Here is a 24,067-nt window from a genome sequence, read left to right as displayed (position 1 = left end):
ATGGCTTCTGTGTGTCTCTGATAACACTGACTACTAAAGCTGAATTTGAAACACTCAGGAACTTTGAGTATTTCCATTATCACCTACTCCAGTGTAACTATCAATTGTAACTAATCAACAACAAATTTGCCACTTTGCTGATAAAGTGTGAAAACTGAAACCCAGCTGACTTCTTAATTAATCAATTAGTTCATGGCTTTGACTTGTATGTTTCCCAGTGTTCCTCCAGCACTTCTTATCAGTGACTTATTGACACCCCCCTTAGCTCTTCTGTGTCGCCACGTTTCTACTTTTCCACCTGCAGAGAAACACCTTACTGCTACACTTTTCAATCTCCCACTCAGCAGTCAGGTGGGTGGCACAGCCAGCGTGCGAGCAGGACCCACTCTGACACAGCAGCAGTGTTAGCAGCAGCAGCAGCTGAGCTCCCAGCTCGCCCATGTGCGGCCAGTAGGAGGGGCCATGTGCTGAGGTGTTTGAGAAGGTGATGCCGTAAAAGCGGGCAGTCTGTCGCAAACCAGGTGTTTCTGCGAGGAAGAAGGTGATGTCGTAAAGTGGATGGGAGGGGTGAGGAAGAGAGGAGGTGGGGGGAGGCGGGAGAGACAGGAGGAGGAGGAGGGAGGGAGGTGACTTGCGAGCCGCTGCGTTTCAGACTCAGCGAGAGGATCATGGCGGATGGCCCCAGGTGTAAGCGCAGAAAACAGGCGAACCCGAGGAGGAGCAGCGGTAAGTCCAAACTCTGCCGTAACCGCTGCTGGTCGAGGCAGGCGGGCTGTCGATGAGCTGTCCACCTCTTCTGGGGACTTTTGGAAGTTAGTTGGAGCACATTTCAGGGAGTTTTGGTCCGTATTAGTGCGTTCATATCCCAGTGTGGTGGTGTACCGTTATACCTGGCTGGCTTCTCTCTCTCCGCCTAGCGGTGCATGGGGCAAACCCGACTGAGTGAACCGTTATCTGCCTGCTAGAATAACCCGAGGAGCGCTTTTAGACTTGTTTGCATTTTCCACTTTGCACTTTGTTTTTTCCACTTTTCTTTCTTTTTTGGTCAGTTTTGTAACGACGGCAGCACTTGGCGGCAGGTTGCGGGGCTTTCGCATAACAACGTGGCCCGCTGAGCGCAGCTTGTAGTTGAGAGTGTGAGCTTTTAGGGCGAGGTTGTTGCGGTGTTAGTTAGTTTCATGCTAACTTGCTGCTTGCTCGGCCCCCCTGACGGAGCTGGTGGTCGCTCTCTGTTGAAGATAACTTTACTTTATGGGTGTTGTTTTGATGGCCGGATGGTGGATCACGCTGTTGTGGTGGACTTATTTATTTATTTATTTTTGTGCTGCTCCGGTGATGGCAAAGACATGGGATGTTTATTTCAAGTCCACTTTACCCCTCCCTGCTCCAACTCCAAGTACACATGCTGTCTTACTTAAGGTAAGCGTGTATATTGTATTGTTTACTCTGCAGAAGTAGGTAGGTTTCGCGAGTTTATTTTCACGCGTGCATGCATTTAGTCTCCGTTTGAACCAGCGTACCTTTATTCATTTAGCATTTTCTCCTTATTCGGCGTGCTTTTTCTCGATTCCCTCGCAGATTGCTTCAATTACACGTTTTCGACTTTTGCTTCTTTTACTGGTAAATTCGGGTTTGTTTACATGCCACAATACTGGAAATATATATTGTTTTTGCTGCTTTTTATGTATTAAAAGGAAATAATACGTAATTACCGGTTAGCTGCTTAGTGGTGTTTATACAGGATCGCTGGGATTTATCTCACATATCTCATTATGAAAACGATCTCATTCTTTTTACGAAGTAAAGAAAGTGTAAATAGAGTTTGGCTCCAAAGGACTGTCTAAATTTAACGTTATTACACCCACCTACATCCGGACTCCCTCATTGGCCAGTTCCTTACCTGTACTCTCCCCCTCTTTCGTTGCATCCACCAATAAAAAAAGTAAACCCATAAATATATATATTTTTGGGTACCGTTATGAGGCATGGTGTGTCTGTGAGCCGAGGGGCTGGAAAGCACCTTTTTCCCCCTCCTGCTGACGACACGACGGTGACTCTGCGCGTCTACACGGGAGCCATCATCATCATCACCATCATCATCATCATGTTTACCTGAACTCGGATAACGGGGCTGACCAATGGCCTATAAATAAACACAAATAACACCTGCGGCTCTCGACCGTTCACGGAACAAGATCTGCTCGCCGTTTCCTAAAAGCTCTGCGTGTCGTGAGGAGCCAGAAAAACCGCTCCAAATGTCAACTTGTGCAGGTAGACGTGATTATTTAAATATTTATTTCTGGTACTTCTCACCGTGTGCACCATGCCAGCTTCGAATGGTTGCTCGTCTCCCCTTTTTTTAAACAACCCCTCTTTATTCTGGCGGTGTTTATGGCATCGACACGTTTTTCTGACCCACTTGAACATGATTTATCCCCCTTTTATGTATTTTTTGTGGGACCGGTTGCCTCGTTTGTTCGAGTGCACCCCCACAGCTCTCCGTGTGTGTGTCTGCTCTGGAAAATGAGCGGGGCATAAGGTGGCTATTCTTCCCCTATTCCTCACCATGTGCGATAACAGTGTTGATTATGTGGCTCACCGTCAAACCTCCCGTGTCCATCCATTGTGCTGATAGTTCGTTATACAATTTCCCGAGCAGTGTGCGGAAGGGAATGGCGGTCAGTACCATTACTGCAGTGAAGGCGGGGTTGCTGCTTTTTTTCTGGACCGGAGACAGCCAGGTACGCAAGGTGATGCAACACCTATAAAGGTGTATTTTCACCGATTTTCTCGTGGCGATCTCGGCGTTTAAGCCACGGTTTCTTGATGGGAATGCTTCTTAGCTCCTCATTTCTGTACATCCTCTAAAATTTGAGGTGAAACGAGCCTGTAACGGGAAAGGAGCGCATCCCGGTCCGTGTAATGGGGCGCACAATCAAGATGGCAAAAGGTGTTGTGATTCAGTGCGCAGCGCTTTCATGTGCTGCAGGTGAAACTCATCCGCCTTCTGCCTTTCGGTTCGTTTCCACCCTTCCTCTTTACACGTGTGTGTTTTCTTTTTCGTTTCCTGTTACCTTTTGATCCAGGTGGCACACACGATGTTTGTCCTCAGCTACCTCTTCTTTTTAAAAGAGCTGATGTACCAAATATTAGCCTGTGCTAATGTACCATGACCTCCAACCAGTCGTCGTCACCGTGATGTGGCAACCAGCTGCTGATTTAATCAACTAAAGTCCCTGAAAAGCTTCTTTCTTTGTCACGTTAAAATGCTCACCTTACCTGATACTCATATAAATGGACCCTTTATAATTAAATAAAGCTGGATTACTTCCTCATCCTTAGTCTTGCAGGTGAATACTCAGGTTGCTTAGGTAATTTTAGCTAGATTTCACCTTTTAGATTTTACTCATTAAGGAGGATGACATCTTAATTAGGTATATGCTGATTCATTTTGTGATTAAATGCTTGTATATTTTCCCTATAAATTATCACATATTTACCAAAGATGCTTGTTATAATTTCACTAATCCCCAGATAACATTTTCAAGTTGCTGACTTTGTAGAATTGCAGTGGTTTATGTTTTTTTTTTATGTTGTGTACATATCAGAAATATATGTGGCCTTCTACAGTTATTGCATCAGGTAAGAATGAAAACAGAAGCAGGTTGTTGATCGGTCAAATATGTATGTACAGGTTTTTGAGGAAGCAAGGAGATGATACACCTGTCAGATTCTGTCTGTTATGAATGTCCATTAGATGTCACTTACATCATCAGCTGTATTTATTTGATCGATTGGGTTCTGATTGCTTTATTAAGTCCCGGTCTACTTTATGTTTGGGAAGACAAGTAGATTTTTAGCATCTGTGCAACTGCTTTGTTATCACTTAGTCTGATTCTAGTGCAGAATCAGAGTAGGACAGAGCATTGTGTGTGACTCAGGTGTACCAAAGCTCCACTGCCACAAGTTTGATGTCTCTGTTTTGCAATAAACTGCCAGAAAAGCTGTAAGCTGTAAGTTTGTGTGTGTTTCTGACACATTAAACAATTTGCTACAGCTTTCCAATCCCATCACTAGCTTGTTAATTTTTTTTTAAACGCTGTAGATCAGCAAATGCTTAAAAATAATAACAATCTGTCAATTTTTGGTAAAGCACACGGTCTCTATACTACTGCAGCCCTATTGCTGTGCTCCACAAACAGTAGAGAGAGAACCTAGATTAAGCTTAAAAAGCAAAAGCAGTCATTTCAGATGCTGGAAATAGAGGCTGTTTACTTTTTTATTAATAATATTACTTAATCAACTAAAAGAATATGAGAATGGTTCTTCAATTAATCTTCTGTCAGTAGAACAATCAGGTAATTGTTTATAGCTCTGCTCCTAACAACTCACATTTGCCTGGGTCCAGTCTGCCTTGTTCCCTTTAATTAAGTTTTTATAATGAATCATAGCACATTTTACAGTTACACGTTAGAAGAATGACTGAAATCACTGATAGCTGTATTGTACATTATTAGCCTAATATCTGCTTTGTTTATGTTCTAAGGGCCCATTTATGACTTCATTTGTCTTCCTCTTGCTCAAAATCTCCAGTTTGATTTTTTGCATTTCTTTACTTTGGACAATTAGGTTTTACTGAACCAGAGCACTTAACAAAAACATTAGCAGATCGTTATCAGATGGAGCAGGTAATCTGTCACTGATAGAAGTCAAGTTGGCGATGATAGCGATCTGCTTCCAGACCTTGTAATTTAAGCTAATCATTGACTGTGGTCTTTGCTGCAGTGCCTCCTCTGGAGCTAGTTAGGAACCAAAAGATAAAAAAACTACATAATTTGATTTGTCTTTGACTCATATTATTTATGTATGAGCAGCACAGAATGTCAGGTTTAACATCTTCACGTCTGGTTTTTGTCATTTTCTGGAGTTGTGCCTTTATCCATTAATAACAAGCCACATGGCAGTTTTCTTGAAAGAGCACTGGGTCTCATTTCCACTTGTCTCTGTGCTGTGATATTGTGCCACCCAACTTCAAATAGCATTGTTCTCGCCTATCTAAACAAACTAAACCCAACCTGTCTGGTTTTAATGATAGCTGGCAGAGAGCTTGCCTTCCTCTGGCTCTCAACATAAATGATTTTCCTGTGAACATGTCGATGCAAAAGCCAAGCAAAGACCTCCAGTAACCCTCATTTTTTTCCAAGATGAAGTTAATCTGTACATTTAGTGCACATAAAACAAATATACTATTTTTGAAGTATATAATACAGATGTCTGGCAGGAAAAAGAGCTCAAGCTAAAGTGTGAAGTTGTTTTTGCCATGCTAACTGTCTGCAGTACAACTGTAAATGGCAGGTGTGTGCCCTCCATGTGCCCTGCCTGTTGCTGCCGCTGCTTTGGTCACGGCTTCATCATCCAGCGCCTTTAAAGTGCTGCACTCTCAGCTGGGCTGTAATCTAACACTGCAATTTAGGGACTACAGGAATGCAGCCTGGTGTTAACATACCTTGACAGGATAAACACAGCGGCCTACTCCCAGGCTTGGATACTCATACTGTACGTAAAAGCGAGCCAGGACTCTGCCGTCACCACCGTCTGTACTCTGGAAGTGAGAGTTGTTCTCGGAGTGATTGCTGATGGGGTTGTTTTTGTTTAGGTTGCCATTTTGATTTCAGCTGTACCTCTATAATTGATGTTGTGCTAATGCAAATATTCTTATTCATAATCAATATTTAACTGGCAGATGTGCATTTGGAGAAATGACATGCAGCATTGCCAGTAGAATCAATGCTGCTGCAGTGACAGACAGCTTTCAGTGACTCTTCTCAGTGACTGCTCTTTAATATCAGGTCAACAAAACAGACATTTCTTGGTGTGAATCAGTGAATGCTGGGCCTCTTTGATCAGGCTGCTGTTGTTTGATGTGTGGATGAATGGCATTTTCCTTCTCCCTCGTATTTATGAGCACTCCTCTCTAGTTGCCGTATTGCACTGTTAATGTCTTGCATGTTGTACCACCAAGCTTCGCCTGATTGTGAAAGGACCATAGCTGCTATTTAATTGAGCTTATTATCTGAAATCACTGCTTGATATTTCACTGTGCAGGACTGTATTTTTGGTGCAAAGCAACACAGAAAAGCTGCACACATACTTTCGTTACGGGAAGATGGGTTGCATATAAAAGTGGCAGCCTGTTTAATAGGTCTCTTTTATCTTTATGTCTGAACTATATTCTTGAGGTCACCCTCAGGTGCTCCAGTTGCAGCTGTCTTTCACACAGTCCCACAGAGTCATGTGAGGCCTCAGAGGTAATGCTGAACATTTATTTGCAAGCTAACACTGGCTGTTACACTCATTAGATTAGCTGGGTATCAAATGATTGACGTTATAATGGCTTATAATTGCATTTAGCAAATGGAATTACACAAAATCCAAGTTGTTTCTGTAATGCAACCCTGTATTTTTATCTGGACATGCTCTAGCCAATGCAGTTGTTGCATGTAAGGCTATTATTTTTAATATTACTTGAGTGTTATGTGAACACTTACTCGCACAGCCGCCTCTGCTGTTTGTGAGGGAGATGAGCGCTTCAGAGGGAAGTGGTCTGACTGGTATTAGAAGTGGTTGTGGTCAACATTAGCTGTTAATTGATCTATGGCCAGTGATCATTGAAGTTACTTTCTCCTTGTGCTAAAAAGCCTGAAGCTGTGTGTGTGTGTGTGTTTCCTTTGCACAAATGGGGCTATGGAATGACAAAGCACTACAGGATGTCTTTAGCCGCTCAGCTTTAGCCCCTCCCTATCGCTTTTTATGGTTCAGAGGGGGAGGTGCATCAGGGCTAACTGATGCTGCTGCTGTGACTAATTGAGCTCTGTGTGTGTGTGCATTGTGTATTGTGGGGATGTTAGCATCAAGGTGGGAAGCTGCTACTTTCCTCCAGGCTTTGCATGACAGCACAGACTTGCTTGTTTGGATTTACATGCATTAACAAAGTGCCTGTGAGGGAACATCAGCGGTTCCCGCTGAATGCTGTTGCTTCAATTAGATGACGTGTGCTGATAAAGGCACCTTGACAGATCAGGCACGGAAAGTGAAGGCAGCCGACTCATTGTGGCCTAATCGAGGCGTGTGCATTAGATTTGAATGGCTGTTTAAGCTTTTAAGCTTTCTGAATTGTACAGTGTTTCTGTAGTGCTAGCTTTAAATCAGATAAAAGAGTCAGACAGTTCATTAGGTTGAAGTTTGTATGGTGTATCTGTTGGTAACAAATGTAAACATCAAAGTTAAATGTGAATACGTCGATGAGTTTATCACAGTCAGCAGGAGGAAACACAAATCACATCATGAAGGACGTCGGGACTAAAAGCTGCCAAATCATGTGGGGTTACCATCTTTGGTGAACCTTTCTGAACAAGAGAGCTGCTGAACGTAGCTCTTTCTATGAATTGGTAAATATAAAACAATCAAACAACAACAAAAACGGTAACACAGTCAGGTATTTGATAGCTATACTGTCAGTTTTCTTCATTTCAAGTCACTGTTACATTTATTGCTTTGGTTGTATTCATGTTTTATGCACATTAAAAAGCTGATCAGATACTATATTTGAACGAATGGCCCAAACAGGGAGTATTGGAAAGCTGATAGTTTTTAATGCTGTCTATCCGTGATCAGGTTAATAAAACACGAGTCCTTTTTGATAGATATCCAGCAGTGACTCATGTGCTCCACTTAGATTTGTAAAGTCAACACAGAAATCTGTTGAAGTAGTGCACCACGACCTTATCGAAAAGCAGAGCAGCTTCTCCACCTTTCAGCGGACGTTATTACCTCATCCTCTACATTTGTGTGTGACCAACATAAGAAACATTTTCTTTTGTAGCAGCTTCTTTTGATGCGTCGCATTCATGTTGCCTTACTGTACATGTGTGAAGGCTCTGAGGTAAACCCAATATAGCAGCAACAATCACAATCAACTTATTAGCTGTGCTGGCTTGACAGATGACTAAAAACATGACCCAGCCCAGCCGTGCCTGTTGTCATGCAGGTGTGAGCGCTTTGCCCCTGCAGCTCGTGAACACTCAACGTGAGACTTATTTTTAGTCAAGGTGAAAAGGAAATGGTGCGGCGCCCTCTGATTTAACATGAAACTGAGAGCAACTAATTGTGTCATTCAGGCTGCAAAGAGCAGAGTTGTCTAAATAAAGATTTTTTAAAAAAAAAGATGCAGGCAAATTCTGTGTCCTTCACGGCGAGGTCAGAGGTCAGTGGAGCAGCCCTCAAGCTGTGTTATAGCAGAAGGTACAGTACAAGATGCCGTATGCTGAGAGAAACTGTGCAGCGGTGACCAGAATGAGGATGCTCAGAGTTTCGGTGTTAATTTCTTTCTGTTCTGCATGAAGATTACAAGGAAGTAGTCAAATAAAAGGCTGTGAAAACTAAACTGTGCCTGTTTACTAATGTCATTTTAAAAGAGCTCGCTTTAAAATGTGATGACGTCTTTGTCCATTAAAACATGTTGTTTTGTAGGTGTCCATCATCATCACCACTGCGTTTCTGCATTAGCACTAAATAATACCTTTGTTCTGTTAGTTGCTACTGTAAAAGCTGCATTTACTTTAGCAGATTCTATATTTCTTTCAGTCATCCTGTGCTTCATGCTGCTGAAAAAAAGCAAGACTGTAGTCATTATTCTTCCCAGAAAACAAAATGTTTTGAGAGGCACCAGAAAGCTCATTTTCTGCCGTGTCATATTAAAATAAGATTATCGTTAGGCCAAATCCTTCTGACTTTACAGCGCCGTTAAAAATCGATGTTTTGAATACAAAGTTTGCTCTCTGCCACCTACGCTCTAAACAAAGCCAAATGTGGAACCAGAACTGAAAATTACCTCCAGCGCCACCAGTGCATAAAATCTCGGAGGAACTGCCAAACGTCTTACAGGTGGTCTAACCCGTTTTCACAATTAACACGCTTTGCTGTTGCCTTTTTTTGTTCCCTTTCTGCCACCTGAATATTCATGCATTCGAGAGGTTCCCCTAGCAGCTAAGGGTGGGAGGGAGGCCGATCTGCTGCTGCTGACCACCGCCTTAAAATAATGCATACGTGTTCATTTATAAGAGCGCTTTAATGCACTCAGATATTGAATGCATTAACTCTTTTGTGAGATTTTGTGGGTTATGTTTGTGTGTGTGTGTGTGTGTGTGTGTGTGCGTGCAGGCAAGTGTGTTCAAAAAGAAAGAGTCCCATTCAAAGTCCTGGGAGAGGGGGAGCACTCGTTTCGCACTCAGCCGGTGGGAAACTCCTCTCCTTCTTCTTTGGCGGTGGTACAATTTGCATACCCTGCCATCCTCCATTCTCTTTTCTTCTTCTGCCGGCGGAAAAGGAGAACAGAGGAAATCAGTGAACGCCGCCTCCAGGCAAAGTGCCGATCCGAGGGCGAGGGCGCCGTACAGTAGAGATTAAGCTGATTTGTAATTTTTGCGTGTGCTGGTCACTGAAGTGGAGTGCCACCTGCCTGTGATAGGCTATACTCGCTTTGATTTACTGTTTAAAATTGGGACACTTCTCAAAGGTAAACCAAAAAGCGACAGGTGTGGGGAGGCTGGTGCAAAAAATGCACGCAAAGCTGAGAGCAGAGTAAAAGTGGAAATGAATAAACTAAAGTGCAGTAATGTGCACAGCAGTGGAATCATTAAAAGAATAAAACCTTAGTTCACTTCTGATCTCCACATTTGACACAATACAGAACTAAAGAGTTTTTCTTCTCTTACTACCACTGAGTCATAGCAGCAAGCTGAGCTGTAGTGACTGTTTGAGTAATGAGCTGGTCAGCTGACTAAACATTAGACATGCACCAATGAATCAGGTTTTGTAATGCCAGATTTGCATTATGTATCTCTGCTCCAGAAGTGGAAAAAATATATATTCTGCGAAATAAACTACTTGAAATTTTTTAGTGCTGTCTGACAGTAACCTTTCAGACACCATATTCTTTAGTTCTTGCATCTGAAATGTGCTTCCCTTTGTGTTTTTTTGCTTATTTGAGAGCAAATGTGAGTATTTTTTTACTTTCTGTCTGACGTCACTGTGATTAATTCCATTTCTGTTTTCATTCTTCATAGTAAGCCACTTCCATCCAAACCAAAAAAAGAAAACAATATGAAAAAAAATAACTGTAGGAGTAGGAGGGCGACGTCCTGGCAGTGCTTCTGGTCTCAGGAGACATAAATCAAGAGCAGTGGACAGGTGGGTTAGGAATGGCCCGACTCATTAAAGACACTCCTGAGACTCAGAGGAGTGTCCCAGCAGTCCTGCTGTGCTGCTGCTGGGACTGGAAGAAAGATTGGAGAAGAGATTGGAGGCAAAGCTGAGCGATTTATTCTCACCTTTCACACTGCTGCTTGAACACTTGCTGTGTTGACTCATAATTTTGAGTCTTCTTGTAGAAATGGGTGTTTTTAGGTTTATTGATATAACACATGTCTGCTCGATCAACAGAAAGTTAATTGGAAACTAAAAGACTCATGTTTGTTTTCTTTTTGTAACAAAAATGCATTTGACAGTTTAGACTTCTCAAATCCAGAATGAAAATGTCTCTTTTTGTGTCTTTTGATCTGTTGTTGGGACAAAAGAAGTTGCTTGCAGGACACATCTTTCATTGGTTCTGTTGCCTGTAGTTTTTGTGGTTAAGCTACTCTTTATTGTGGGGTTCACTCCCTTCCTTCACTTGCCACATAGGAGGCATAGAAGCTGAATAAGTTAGGAGAGAACAGAGGATTTGATTAGAGACGTGGATTGTGAACTCTGTCTCTCATCTGTTCTGTATCCCATGGGCTTGATTTGCTGTCCGTGGAGCCAGCAGGATGATGTATGAAGCTTGTGAAAGCGAACACCAGAAGGTGGAACGCACCTCGCTTGCACACATGATCTGAAAGTCTATTCAAATCTATTAGACTGTCATTGTAGATTTAGATTAGTTTGTTGATGCAGGAGAACATTAAGCGCCGTTCTTTTTAAATTATGCAAGCAAATTCACAGTCGAGAGAAAGAGAGAGCTGGAGTGGCTGAAAGAAAGGGAGTGTTGTTATTGAATTACAGGTGATGGCTGCTAATTGGGCCCTCCAGAGATTGTGTGTGTGTGTGTGTATGTGTGAGGCTCTAGGGATGGAGGGTTGATGAAGCTGTTAGGGTAAAGTGCGGGGCCCCTGTGTGCTCCCTGAATGCTGTGCTTTAGAGTCTGTCCCGTCCCTGCGGAGGAGTGCTAATGGAGGCCACACAGCCCTCATGAATTACTCCCAGACTGGAAGGATGAAGGGCCGATGGAGCCGGAGGTGACGCTGCCGTAATTGAGGTGGCTTGCTGCGTGAGAAGATCGCACGGGTTTTGATGGGCTGTAGGCAAGAAGCAACACGTTTGTACTGAAGCTGTGACAATAACCACATTAGCACTCCACAGTGGTTCTTGGCAGGGTGTCAGCACTATCTGAAAGTCATACTCTGCAAGCATTTTATTTGAATATGTGTTTTTGCTGCTGTTATTGAATCACGCCGTGATAGCGACTCAGCCTATAGCGACTCTGTGACAGTTTTGCACAGATTTGGATTCTATTCCTGGCAGTAGCAGTGTTTGTGTCTTAATCTCCAAGTGCTTTGTGACAAATATAATTGAGGAATTTAATGAACTTCCTCTCGTCACACAGGCACACTGTAATTCCACACTCTCGGACCGCAGCTGCTATTTTTTTGTGCTACTTTGAAGCCTTGGGGAGCTTGGTGTGGTATCACGTGAAGCAGCTTGCCACCTCCAGACGTTTCTGGTAAGAGCGACCCTTCCCTGGCTCGTCAGAGCAAAAGAAGAACTGTCATCACCAGGTGTAGTCCAAAACTGGAATTCATCTGGAGGAGGAGACTAAGTTATATCGAAGATCAAAATAAAAGCAAGGGGATTTTCCACTAGCATACCAATTGTGGTAGTCATCGTTTTAACGGACTGATGAAAAAACAAAAAATTTTAAAAATGCAAAAATGACTCATCGAATGGTTGATAAATGTGCAAAATATTTCCTGGTTCGACCTTGTGGAGTAGAAGTGAGTAAAAATACTTTCAAATATATATATTTAGGGTTTAGGATTGAAGGTTGTCACCAAAGACACTTTTTAACATTAAGGGGCTTTTTTGATCAGCTTAAGCAGTAGTAACTCTCTTCAGATGCAATCAGTTAAATTCAATTTATTTATATAGCGCTAAATCACAACAACATTGGTGTCAAGGCGCATTATATTGTAAGGTAAGGATCCTAATTTTGCAGTGATTGGACCCTTCAGGAGCAGAAATGAGCGCTACAGGAATGAACAGAGAATAAACATGGACAAGAAAAAAAAGCCATGAATATCTTCGTGCAGCATCCATACTTGATGAGGACATTTGGCGATAGTAGTTTTTAATCAAACGGTGCTTAAAGTGTGATTTTGTGTCCCTCATTTGTGTCCCAGGCAGTCGCAGCTGAAATGTTTTGTATTTCATATCCTAGTAGATGTAGAGCTGAAACAATTTGTTCATCAGTTGGTTAACATGGAGCATATTCAGCTGCTCAGCTGTAAGGCTTTTCTTTGTTTCACAGGATATTCATTTTTGACATTTTATTGATCAAATTGATTCAGAAATTCAATTCAAAAGCAGCAGCTGTTGTCTAGTTTCATGGTTGAATATTAATTCATAAAAAACTACAGGTCATTGGAGTAAAAATCGTCTCCTTCCTGTTTTTACTGCTTTTATTCTTTGCTGGATTTATGGTTATTTCCCGTTCGCTTTGTTTTTTTTGGTGAGCATTCAGGATATATAGGACACAGTCTTCTCCGGTGCCGCTGAGAACGCCGCTGTGCTTACGCACTTATATTTCTGTTGATCAAAGCAGTTTTGGTGTCAGTGTTGCTGTTGCAGCGTGATTGCTGAGGTGTCAGCTGTTGAGTTGACAAGAGGTGGAGAGTGGAGCAGCGACAGCGCAGGCTTTCTCATCTTTTTGTTTGCGTGTTTGTGTTGCTGTCTCTCCGTGGGATTTTGGCTTGCTTTGCGTTCACATAAGAAGACACGTTTGAGAAGGCCACCTTCATTGGCTTTAGAGTCTATATGTACACTGCACTCTGTGTGCAAACATTAGAAAATAGCTTTGAAGATGGAAGCTGTTAGCCATAAACATACACATAGGTGTGATTTTGTGGGGTGTTTGCTTATAAAAATGTGTCACTGTAGCAGGACCTCTGTGTCCTCCCAGTGTTTCCTCTCTAATTTTGCTGCAGTATATATTGGGCTCATTGCATAAAACTGTAGTGAGCCTAGGATTATTTTTGCAGAGGTGTCTCTTCTTAATGCTGGGAAGATGTAACCTTTACACCTGTTGATCATGTGTAATTTTCAGTGTGCGCTGTGAAGTATAAATATCAGATGTCAAACCACAAAAGCATTCAGAATAGGTTGCAGTTTATACGAACACTATTAATGTCTATCGAAAGCAACAGTTTTAGGTGGAAAATGAGGCGATATTTAGTTTTTGGATCAAGTTTGTAGACTATGTAAAACATTTCTTTTTTTTGCATTAAAAGTATACGATTTTAAAATTAATCTTAAAAATAGGCCATATTGCTTCAGATTAGCTGGTTTGGGTCCATGTATATGTACACCGTGTTTACTAATTCAAGCATTGTGACATTAGTCCAGTGAATGAGGTGGGAGGACTTATATTGTCAAGCAGCTGTGTGGGAAAGCAGTGCACCATTACAGGAATACTTGCCCCTGTAAAGCCTGAACTATGAATTAATTACCAGAAAATTCACATTTTTTGAAACTACAGTGTTTATTGAACCTTCTGAATAAAAAAAGAAAAGAAATATAATATCAATTTACATATGTGAGTTTTAACTTGTATCAACTTTTGCTACATCTGGCATCTGGCGATTTTAAAAGTAAGCAGTTTTACATTGCGTTAATCCATTAAATATTCCTATTGAAGTATCAGTAACAATCTTTCTTACTCTGGCAAAGATATTCTTGAAAAGTCACTTGTGGGTCACTGACTGACAGCAGCCATTTTGGATGACTCAATAGACCCTCTGCATGAATTACTGATCCCTGGTGGATTATCTGTGCACTGCATGTGTGTGATTGTAGGAATCAGGTTTTTCAGGAAAAAAGAAAATCATGCAGATAAAAAATGTAGAGGTCTCAATAACTGACATGTCAAGGTTGATGCACTTGTTACAGGATTCAAATGTATGTTCCCGTCTTGCTCTAGTAAAACCAGTATGTTGGGATGGCTCCACATCAGACTTTAGGGAGACTCTCCCGCTGTTAAAAGAAGAGAGGTTATTTCCCATTTCCAGCATGAAGAGCAAGTAACACAGCCTCTACCAGCCAGAGGACATCTGATGGTGGTTAACCTCTTTCATTCCAACCCTAACAAAAGTGACAATAGGTAAATAATATACTTTTGCTAACTTGAGAGTTGTTTTGTTTAAGAAAATCATTTTAAAAATTCTCCCAAAGCCTGGCGAGCTGCTGGGCTTGAACAGAAACTGTGCTTTAAATGATGGGTTTCCTCATACAGACTGTTACGGGAATATCAAACTGACAGCAAAATAAGTCGACACTTCTGATACCAGATTAGCTGCTGGCTTTTGGAAACTCAGCCCCTCTAGTCAATGGGTAAAAAGTTTAATTTCCTGCTTTCATCATGTACGAAACTTAAGCACAAGTCTGTCTGAGCTGCAGTTTCCCTTTTTGGGTTAGAGGTACGAGAGATTTGGCACAGGTGCAGCTCAGAGGCTGCAGCTTTCACGTCTTGACTTGATTTCATCAACACGGTTTGTTTTTCCTCTCTAGTCTCATGCAGCAGCCATCTTAATGTGAGCTCAGAGGTGCTTTGAGTTAATCTCACCAACCTTTAGTTAGTCTGCCTTCTCTAATTTGAAGAGGCAGAAAAGCCTTAGGAGAAACCCTCAGATTCGTCAAGCAACCGAGCACCGATATGCATCCAAACAACAGCTAAAAACAAGCGGAAACAAGGAAACTGAAGGATTTGCTGCCAGTGAACGTGTATGTGTGCTTTTGTGTGTGCGTGTGTGTGTACCCTTCCCAGCATGGCAGGTGTGCCTAGGCTTCAGCGCCATTACAAGTCTCATAAATACCACCTGACACCGTTACAGCAGGCAGGCTTCGATATAAAACTCTCCTCCTGTGGCGTGCAGCCCTTCAGCACAATTATATTATACCACACTTCAGGGGAAGAAAGCTAGACTCCTGCCCAGTACCTCTTAACAGACCGAGCTGGTCTGAGTAAACATGCTTTCTCTCAAGTAGAGTCTTCGGACTGTTTTTTCCCCTCATTTAAGGCAGAAACCTGTTTCTTTAAAATGGCCTCGTGAATTCATTAGACTTGACTTTTTTTGTTATTTTTAAAACAGGATGCTTCTTGAATTTGCAGTGTCCCCTGCCACACTTTCTTATTTTTAACTCCAACCCTGTCCAAAACACATACTTAACTTTACTGCACACACTTCCAGAAGCACTGTGTGTAAATCCCATTCAGCTGTGCTGAAAATCAACACTGTGCAGGCCTAGGTGTTTGGAATTTTTAAGTCTCTGAAGCCATGAACTGTTATAGAAATTCAAGTACATTATCAGTCAGAAGGTGTTATAATTATAAATATTTGTCTGGCATTCGCTTTACGCAGCTCCATCTCTGCACTGTTTGTCGCTCTGCTACCTCGCCTGGATGGCATTTCAGTCGAATGGCGTTCTGAATGCGCTTGACATTTTGTTAAACTGCGTTCGGAAGGTCCTGCCTGTCCCTGTGTTTTCCTTCCCCTCCTCCCTGCATTGTGCGACTGGGTAAACAGGCAGGCACTCACGCACACACACACAAACCTCACGCGTGTATCCTCACAGACTACCTATACATCTGGGGAGTTTGCTTTGTACGGCTGCAAGCTGAGGATTATGCCTTTGTCTTTACTGCCTGCCACGCACGGAACAGCTTTGAGTTGTTTATTTTTGATGTTTTCCCTAAACACACCTGTAAAAGAAAAGTAGGGTAGCATCTCATTATGCTCTCCGAACAAAGCAGTATTTTCCACAGGCTATACAGGGAGGATCACTGCTCAGTCCTTCCTGTGTTCAGACATTAGGAGCTGCAAATCGTAGGCGGAACTAAGTTTTAAAGCACCAAATACGACTTATTGATCTGCTTGTGTGTACAATAATAGATCATCTAAGACACTTGAAATGTTCTCAGACAGTGCTGTGAGAACTGAGCCTTTCGAATTTACACTAAACGCACACAATTGGAAACACTTTAATAAAGTACTTCCCATTCCATCTCCCTCCATCCGAGAGGTTCAGCTGAACTTGAAATCTAACAGTGGAAAGCATATGGGTGTCGTTGCCTTGCTTGATTTTACTAACACTCAAACATGAAGCTGTCCTCAGCAGTGCCAGCTTCTCTGGTGCCTGGGCACAGTCTCATCTCCCAGCTTGACACGCCCCTCGCTGACAGACGTTCAAACAGAGCTAGCTAACCGTCCGGCATCCAGACGGCAGCGGCTGGTCTTCATTTAGTTTGGACAGAACTCCCATGCCAGGCGAGGCTACGTGCCAGATTGCTGCCTGCAGAGCTTGCAATGGCTGCTGCCAACTCCTGACATACAGTAGATGGGCGGTATTGTGCTGGCTGTGCCAAAAATACTCTGGGCTGATTAAGTAATATGATGTAAGATGGTGGGATGGTGTGAAGCAGCCTGCTGGATGTGAAAGATGGAGATATGGTTAGTAGGGAACGGATGATGGAGCTGGAGCTGCGTCCATTCTCCATCTGCGCTTTGATTATGAGATTAGGCTGCCGACTGGATACACCGACCCATTCACCAGGGCTTAATCTGCGAGGAAGGTGGGACTGTGCAATAACACAGATGGACTAGTACAGTAGCTAAAGTGAAAATGCATTGCTAGATGATATTTATATTATATTTTATATTTAAAATGTTCAAATTCAAATCTGTAAGAGTGGTTGCAGTTTGCAAAACAGGGTCTAGCTTTGTTTAATAATCACATTTAAGTAAAGATGAAAACTGCTTTTTTTGGCCAATGTACAGATGTTTAACTACACATTTAATCCCTGAGATATCTCATATAAAAATAATTGGTGCCGTCATCTGTTTGTCTGTCAGAGCAGCTCTGACTGGTGTTTACAGCACCATCTGCAGCATACGTAGAAGAATAGTATCACTGTTGAAGTCGAGTAAACTTTTTCACGGTAGGCTGATAACTAGTTGAACTCAGCTCATTTGCAACAAACCCCTGAATTAGCCAACTGCATGCTGATTAAGACTATCAGTAAATATATCAGGGGAAAAAAAAAAGATTTGAATTACCCTCCAAATATCCAGTAACAGTTGAACAAAGAACCAGGAACAGTGCACATTAATCAGCAGAACCGTAAAACTGCCCGTGTTAGCCAAATGCCTCATTTTCAACGCTTGTCCCCTGGCCAGATGTTAACCTAGCCATTTTAACAACCTCCTTATGTTACTCTACACTTAAGGAATTGGTACGAAGCTAAACAAACTCATTTCTCATCGAGAAGACTGGTTGCACGCTCATTCCAAAGGAAACATTTTGAGTGATGTTACCTTAACGTTGACCTTCATTTGCCCAGATATCTGAGGGCAGCGGTGTGATCCAAGAATATTTCTGACATGACAGCAATAGCCGTTTGTGCTTCGGCATGCTTACCCTGAAGCTGAGGCCAGTCCCACACAATGACTGTCTCAGTGTTAATCTGGGCGCTTAGTTTAGCGTAGTTTAGCCTAGTGAAGCACAGCACGGATACAGGAATTGCTTGCGGCAATACACCCCTCTACCCTAAAGGCTAGCTCTCACAGAGACACAGCTAAACACACAGATGTCATGTTTGCACATCATAGAGCTCAGATTTTGCTGATGCTAAGCAGCACTTTGTAACCAGCACAGTTCTCCGACCCATTTCCGAAGAAGTTTTGTGCCAGTGAGGGAGAGTGTGTGATTTGAATACTGAGCAGGTGAGAAGGAAAATGTTGGGAGAGCTAGTGGAGAGTACAAGATGACCACAGCAGTGCAGTGGTACCTGCTGGGGCATAAATCAGGCTCACAGATATTATTATGGATAAGATGGAAGTGTTTTTCCTGGTAAAACTCAGTGACCAATGTGAGGCAAGGAAGGACATGAATTATGAAGGCAGGACTTTTCCAAGTGTACAGACTAAAAGCAAGGTGAAGAGAAAAAAGATTTATGACTTAACTGTAAAATAAGATACTGAATAGAAATACCTCATGATTCTTTTAGGCACCTGTGGTGAATCACACAGTGGAGGAGAAAATGTTCCTGTGCGTTGCGATATCAGCTGTGCTACAAGCTCGTCAGCCAGTCAAGAATAGGGATGGGTATCGTTTAGGTTTTATCCGATACCGGTGCCAAACCGGTACTTTTGAAACGGTGCCGGAGCTTAAACGGTGCTCGAACCGGTGCTTAAAGAATGGAGAACACAAACTTTGTCCAAAAACCTCTCATGTTTTTATTTTTAGCATTCTCTTTTTTTCTGCAAAATGATAACCAAGTTAGCCTTTTCTGTTGATACAACATACCTCCTTGGGTTGGAACTGGTGCTTAAACAATGGAAAACACAAACTTTGTCCTAAAACCTCTCATGGTTTTTTTTTTCGTTTTTTTTTTTGTAAAAAGATAACAATGTTAGCCTTTTTTGCAGCTATAGGGCATATATGGTATCACTCTATCAAACAAGAAGACAGCCGCATGTAACTACGACTGTGTTTGCTAGTTCACCTTACATGCATTAATTTAATAGCGTGGTTAGCCTACTCAACGTAAATTACACACGAGCAAAATTAAGCTACTCACGTTGAAAAGAACGGCTGCTGCTGCCATCATCATCCGTCATCATTTCTGCTACACTGGCAGGGCTAGGGGCCAGGACTCTACTCTTCGGGTTCTTGGAGGATGTTGCTAACTCCGGGTCCGATAACAGGCACCACACCCGCAGTAGATGTGCTCGGTGTGAGGTCTTGCAGCAAGCTATCAAAAACGGTGCATTTCTCGGCTTTTAAAAAAATGCTTTGCATCGCTAGGTGTTTCATCAGATTCGAGGTGTTACCTCCTTTGCACAGTATCACCTTAAAGCACTTGTTGCAGGCTGCTGAGTTTGCATCTTTTGCTGTGAAGTACAGCCAGACTTTGACCGCTTCGCCTTGGGCATTTTTAATCTGTAGCTCTGCTCTAAAAGAACGTACGTACCTGGGCCTGCCTACTATCCTTGGAAACGTAAAATGATTGTCTAGAATCCAAAGTGTATGACGTCTCAAGAAAAAAAAGCGCAGAAATAAAGCACCAAAATATGCGCTGCTTTTCGGTCTGGTTACTACCGTTTATGTCAGATCCGGATACCGGTACCCATTCCTAGTCAAGAATAGGTTTGGCAATATAAATATTTGCATTGCAGCATCTCCATGAGAACAGATGCTGGAGTTTTATTGATCAATGGTATGATTAGCTGCATGCTTCAGCAGTAGCTGGTTTGGCTATAGCTATAGGATATCCTTTGTCTTGCACCAGTAATACAATACCAAGGGCCTAAGTTGTCCCTCTATAAATTGGAAATGAACCACAGCATGTCTTACAAAACGGAAGGCATGGATTTAAAAACAGGTCATTTTGCAGGTAACAGAGTCCTCCAGGTGGCACATGTTCAAGAAGCTGTCAACCGCAGTTTTTCCCATTATATTTAATGGTAATTATTACATTATAAATGTTTCTAATGCTGTGGCAGGCAGGGAGAAGAGCGCTATAGGCGATTGAAGACTTAATAGGTGAACCTTAATGACATTTTGAGTGCGATAACCCGCAGCAGTCTTAAAGGAAAGGTCAGTGGAGACAGTATTAACATGTAAAGCAGAAACCAGCAGAAGTCAAGTGTTTTTCCATCCGTTGTGTTTTTACTTTCCAGTAGCCCTTTGTAGCTTTTCCAGACAGCTTCACATGAGGCCATAGATGATGGGCGGCTTGATTGAGAGGATATTAACCTTGCTGCACCTACCAGAGACTGAACAACCCCCCACTCACAGGGTAGAGTGACAGGAAAGATGGAAGCAAAAGAAAGGGGGCTGGGCTTTCTGTTAAAGGGTATAAGGAAGTACTGCACGGACAGTTTGAGGCACAATGAATTGCTCTTCTGGCACATGGAGGTTACAGGTCAGCAGCAGCTGCATAACTGCATCTCAGCTGGAAGAAGAAGAGATTTTCCATCAAGGACACTTAAGCAGGTTGGGTGTTTGAGGGGTTAAACCAGCTGTTTGGGTTTCTCCCAACAACATATCTCCACTCACAGTCCAATTCCTGATGGCTGTGCAAACTGGCAGACATAGTAAAGAGAGAGACGGAGCATGAAGAGAAAGCTGCAGGAGAAAGCTTGTTTCCAAAGAGCTAGTGAAAGTAGGAGCCAGTTGTGTTGTTGTACCAATGCATGTGCATAACAGAGCTTCATGCTTAACAGGCATTATGTACTTTTGTTGCGTTCCACATGCATTATTATCAGCATCAAATTCACATAAATGATTGTACAAAAGTACACTAAAAGAGTCGTTTGTGATCACTGTGGATGCAGACCTGCCTGAAAGTACAAAGATGAATATCTCATGATCAGGGCCAAGGAACAGTAAATGATGCACAAGAATAGAAAAATATTTTAATGTGTGACTGGCTTTGGATTTTTTTTTCTCTTTTGTTTCGAGCTGGCAGAATTGCTCCATGGGAATTTTTTTCCCCATTTTCATTCTTCTCCTGAATCCCTGCTGAGTCACACGTAATATTGTTGTTGTGTATTTGAGTTGTTGTAGTTTTCAGTTACAAATCACGTATACTATTATACAAGCTATTGATTGAGTCTTTCTTTAAATTCATTCCAACACACGGACTCATCGAGACCTGCGCAATCAGTATTCTGCTTCTCCCAGCTGCGATGTGATGAACCGCTCTACAAATACTCCTCTTTTTGGAGTCTTTCGTTTCGGTTTTATTGTCATGGAAACGAGGACTGAAATGTGATTAGCTGTCGAAAGTGGCAGAAAAGTTTCACCTGACTTTACTGATATGAGACACGATTCATCACTCTATTGTTCTCAGGGTGAATCCAGAGGTTGAGAGTCAGACACAAAAATTTGAAAAACACCGTGGGGTGAAACTACTGGGTCAAACACTAATGCTGAGCCTCGAATACACAGCGATGACCTAGATTTACTCTCACCAGTATCTGTCACTCCAGCAGAACAACAGAGGCTCCTACGGGATTGCAAAAACAAAGGACAAGTCCAGGGTACCTTCAATTCTTTATGAATGTGTCGTCTGCTACACAGCTGCCGGTTTGTTGTGTGTTTTGCTGATCATAATGCGGCAGCTGTATGGAAGGGAAACTGTTGGATAGGCACATTTCATGAATCTGAGGCTGGAAAATAATAAAGTAGAGGACTTCCTCTTCATATGCACCAGAGGCTGCATTACAGAAAGGTCCTATGACAAGTTAAGGTCATTCAGATACTCAAATCATTTCATTTCAGTGAATAAAGACTTTTATTCACAGTGTTTTGTCTTAACAATAACCTAATGTTAGGAAGAGTATGTTACCTACAATACTGCTGGCCAAAAAACATTAAGAGAAAAGATCTTTATCCTCCGGAACGAAATGAGTGAGTGTGAGACCTCGGGATAGGAATCGTCCAGTGCACTGGAACAGCACGTGTCCAGGCTTATCAATTGCTTTTATCAGTTCTGACATGTTTTTCTGGCACACTGGAAAACATGCAAGCCTCTGTTTTACTGTTTCTGCACTGTGCTCAGACTCAGAGGTAATGAAACAATTAAATCAGTGCCAAAACCTGTGTGGGCCTAATTCTTTACAAACACAAAATTGATCAGGAATCGATTTGGGATTCGATAACAAATCTGGCCCTAGTTCCAAGACAGAATAATTGCTAATGGATTGAAAGAAGCACTACCTACCAGGGGCGTCTGGTTAATGTATATAACCTGTGGCAATGGTGTAGTTCATCAGGTGCTGCGGGAGGTAAATTTCCCTTTTTATGTTTTTAAATCCAGACCTATGTGCGTTTATCACGGTAATGAGTGCTACTATGATCAAATCTGTACCACACACCCTTAGTGTCTGTGCAGCTTGCTAAAGGGAGGAATACCTTTGTGACTCTCTTCACAAAGATGAGGGTTTTGTCTCCACTTCTCTACTTCTGTATTTTTTCTGAAACCAATTATCCGACTTCACATCACCAGCGTTCGTCAGGGTTGCGGAGGTGAGAAAGCAGGCTGAGTTTAAATTTTTTAGTGTTTGTGCACTTTTCATGTGCACATCCCTGAGCAATGCTATCAATGTCTCTCTGGGGAAACTAACTGGAAACATGCTATTATCCCCAAAAAATGTAGGCTTCATCATGTTTGTCTACTCTTTATGACAGGCGGTCTTTCACTCTGCTTTTGAGTGCAGCTATTTCGATCAGATATAAACACGTCTGACATCACTGGACAGCATGTCTCAGAAACTACTTCTGGCAGAGCATGAACTGGCTTTTAGTCACTACATCCTACTCTTGCTACATTTGCTTTGTTTGAAAGCACATGTACTCTTTGGATCAGTCGATGGTAGCTGTGTAGAGAAATTTTGGCCAATGTGGTGGGAGCAATAAAACAGGAGCGCTGTAGAAAGCCTGTGTATCATCCTCTGGCCGAGTGCATCCCTGCTGTTCAGTACATGCCAGCTTGATGTTTTCATTAGTACTAAAGTAAATACACATGGTCCCGGCTTAATGTTTGAAATTGTAATTCAATCTATGCTTAGGAATATTATCATTTCAACATTGTGACATTTGTGGGTGTCTTTCCAGCTCGTTTTGGCAGACGAACCCGACTGCTTGGGCTGGAATAAAAAAAAAAAACTCATGTAATGCAACAGTGTAAATTACATCTGTGCCGGTGCCACTGGGGAAGATTCCCCGGCGTCTGCTGGAAGATAAACTGATTTATATTCAAATGAATGGATTCAGCTCCAGCTCAACGAATTTCTGAATTTTAACCACAAGCTAGCTGCCCTGCTTTCTTTTTTTCCTCAGTGAGTGTCATGTGGCTAAAGGCCATGCGCTTAGTTTCTCCACCCTCCCCAACACACTAACCTGTCCTGTCTCCTCCTCCTCCTCCTGCAGCCTCCTCCTCCTTCCATGAGATGGCCTCTGCATGCTTTATCACTGGTCGTTTCCAGTCAGTGGACGGCAACGGCTGGGTAGCGACCTTTCCGACCTCTTTAGAGCGAATGGACACTGTGTGGCTCTGAGCTTGGCTGCGTCGTCTTCTTTCTGGCCTCTGGTCTTACACTAAAACGAGGCTGCTCATTGGGGGGTGGCAGAAGCTGTTGGTAACCATCAGCATGGTGGTCACCATCTGCACTTCATCAATGAGTGCACTCAGTTAATAGTACTTAATATGTTTCAAATGTTTTTTATTGTATTGTAATTTCTCTACTAAGCAATGAAAGCTAAATGAGTGTGCTATTCATTAGTAAGAAAACCTACAAACAGCTACAAACAAGGAGGAAAGGTTTTTCATGCAGATTCAAGTCTTTAATATACAGAAATCACCAACTAAGAAGTAAAACTACTTAATTATCGACACTGAAATGAAGATTATTTAACACAATTAGGCTAATCATAAATTTGTTGAACTTAAAAACAAATTAAAAAATAGAGACAAGACAAAACAGTTACATCACTGCAACACAGAAGCATTTTAACATAAATGTTGACATCAAAACTGTAATTTAAAGTCACATTTGATTAGCAATAAGTATTCAGTTCTGCGTGCAAGTGACACTTTTTTGTGCTAAGTGAAGAAATCTGATTTGTAGTCATTAAATTAAATGTACTCATTTGTAATCCACTGCGTCCTGCTGCAGACGGTCGGTGACTGCGA

At 42.2% G+C, this 24,067-nt stretch overlaps 1 protein-coding gene across 2 annotated transcripts in view; it reads left to right on the top strand.

Moving 5' to 3' along the window:
- Positions 1 to 551: 551 nt before the first annotated feature.
- The window catches only part of LOC101471138 (zinc finger E-box-binding homeobox 1), a 77,636-nt gene continuing 54,120 nt past the window's right edge, over positions 552 to 24,067 (top strand). Inside the window, exon 1 of one of the 2 annotated variants that reach the window (XM_004565561.5) lies at positions 552 to 726. In XM_004565561.5, the coding sequence (XP_004565618.3) occupies positions 669 to 726 (58 nt within the window). In that variant the 5' untranslated portion in view covers positions 552 to 668. Of the gene's footprint in view, positions 727 to 1,692; positions 2,272 to 24,067 lie in introns of those variants that run through there. The other variant, XM_004565562.6, reaches the window with a different exon arrangement.

This window comes from Maylandia zebra, linkage group LG18 (assembly GCF_041146795.1).
Source record: "Maylandia zebra isolate NMK-2024a linkage group LG18, Mzebra_GT3a, whole genome shotgun sequence".
NCBI lineage: Eukaryota > Metazoa > Chordata > Actinopteri > Cichliformes > Cichlidae > Maylandia > Maylandia zebra.
Note: the sequence above shows the minus strand (reverse complement) of the source record. Positions and strands in the feature narration are given on the sequence as shown.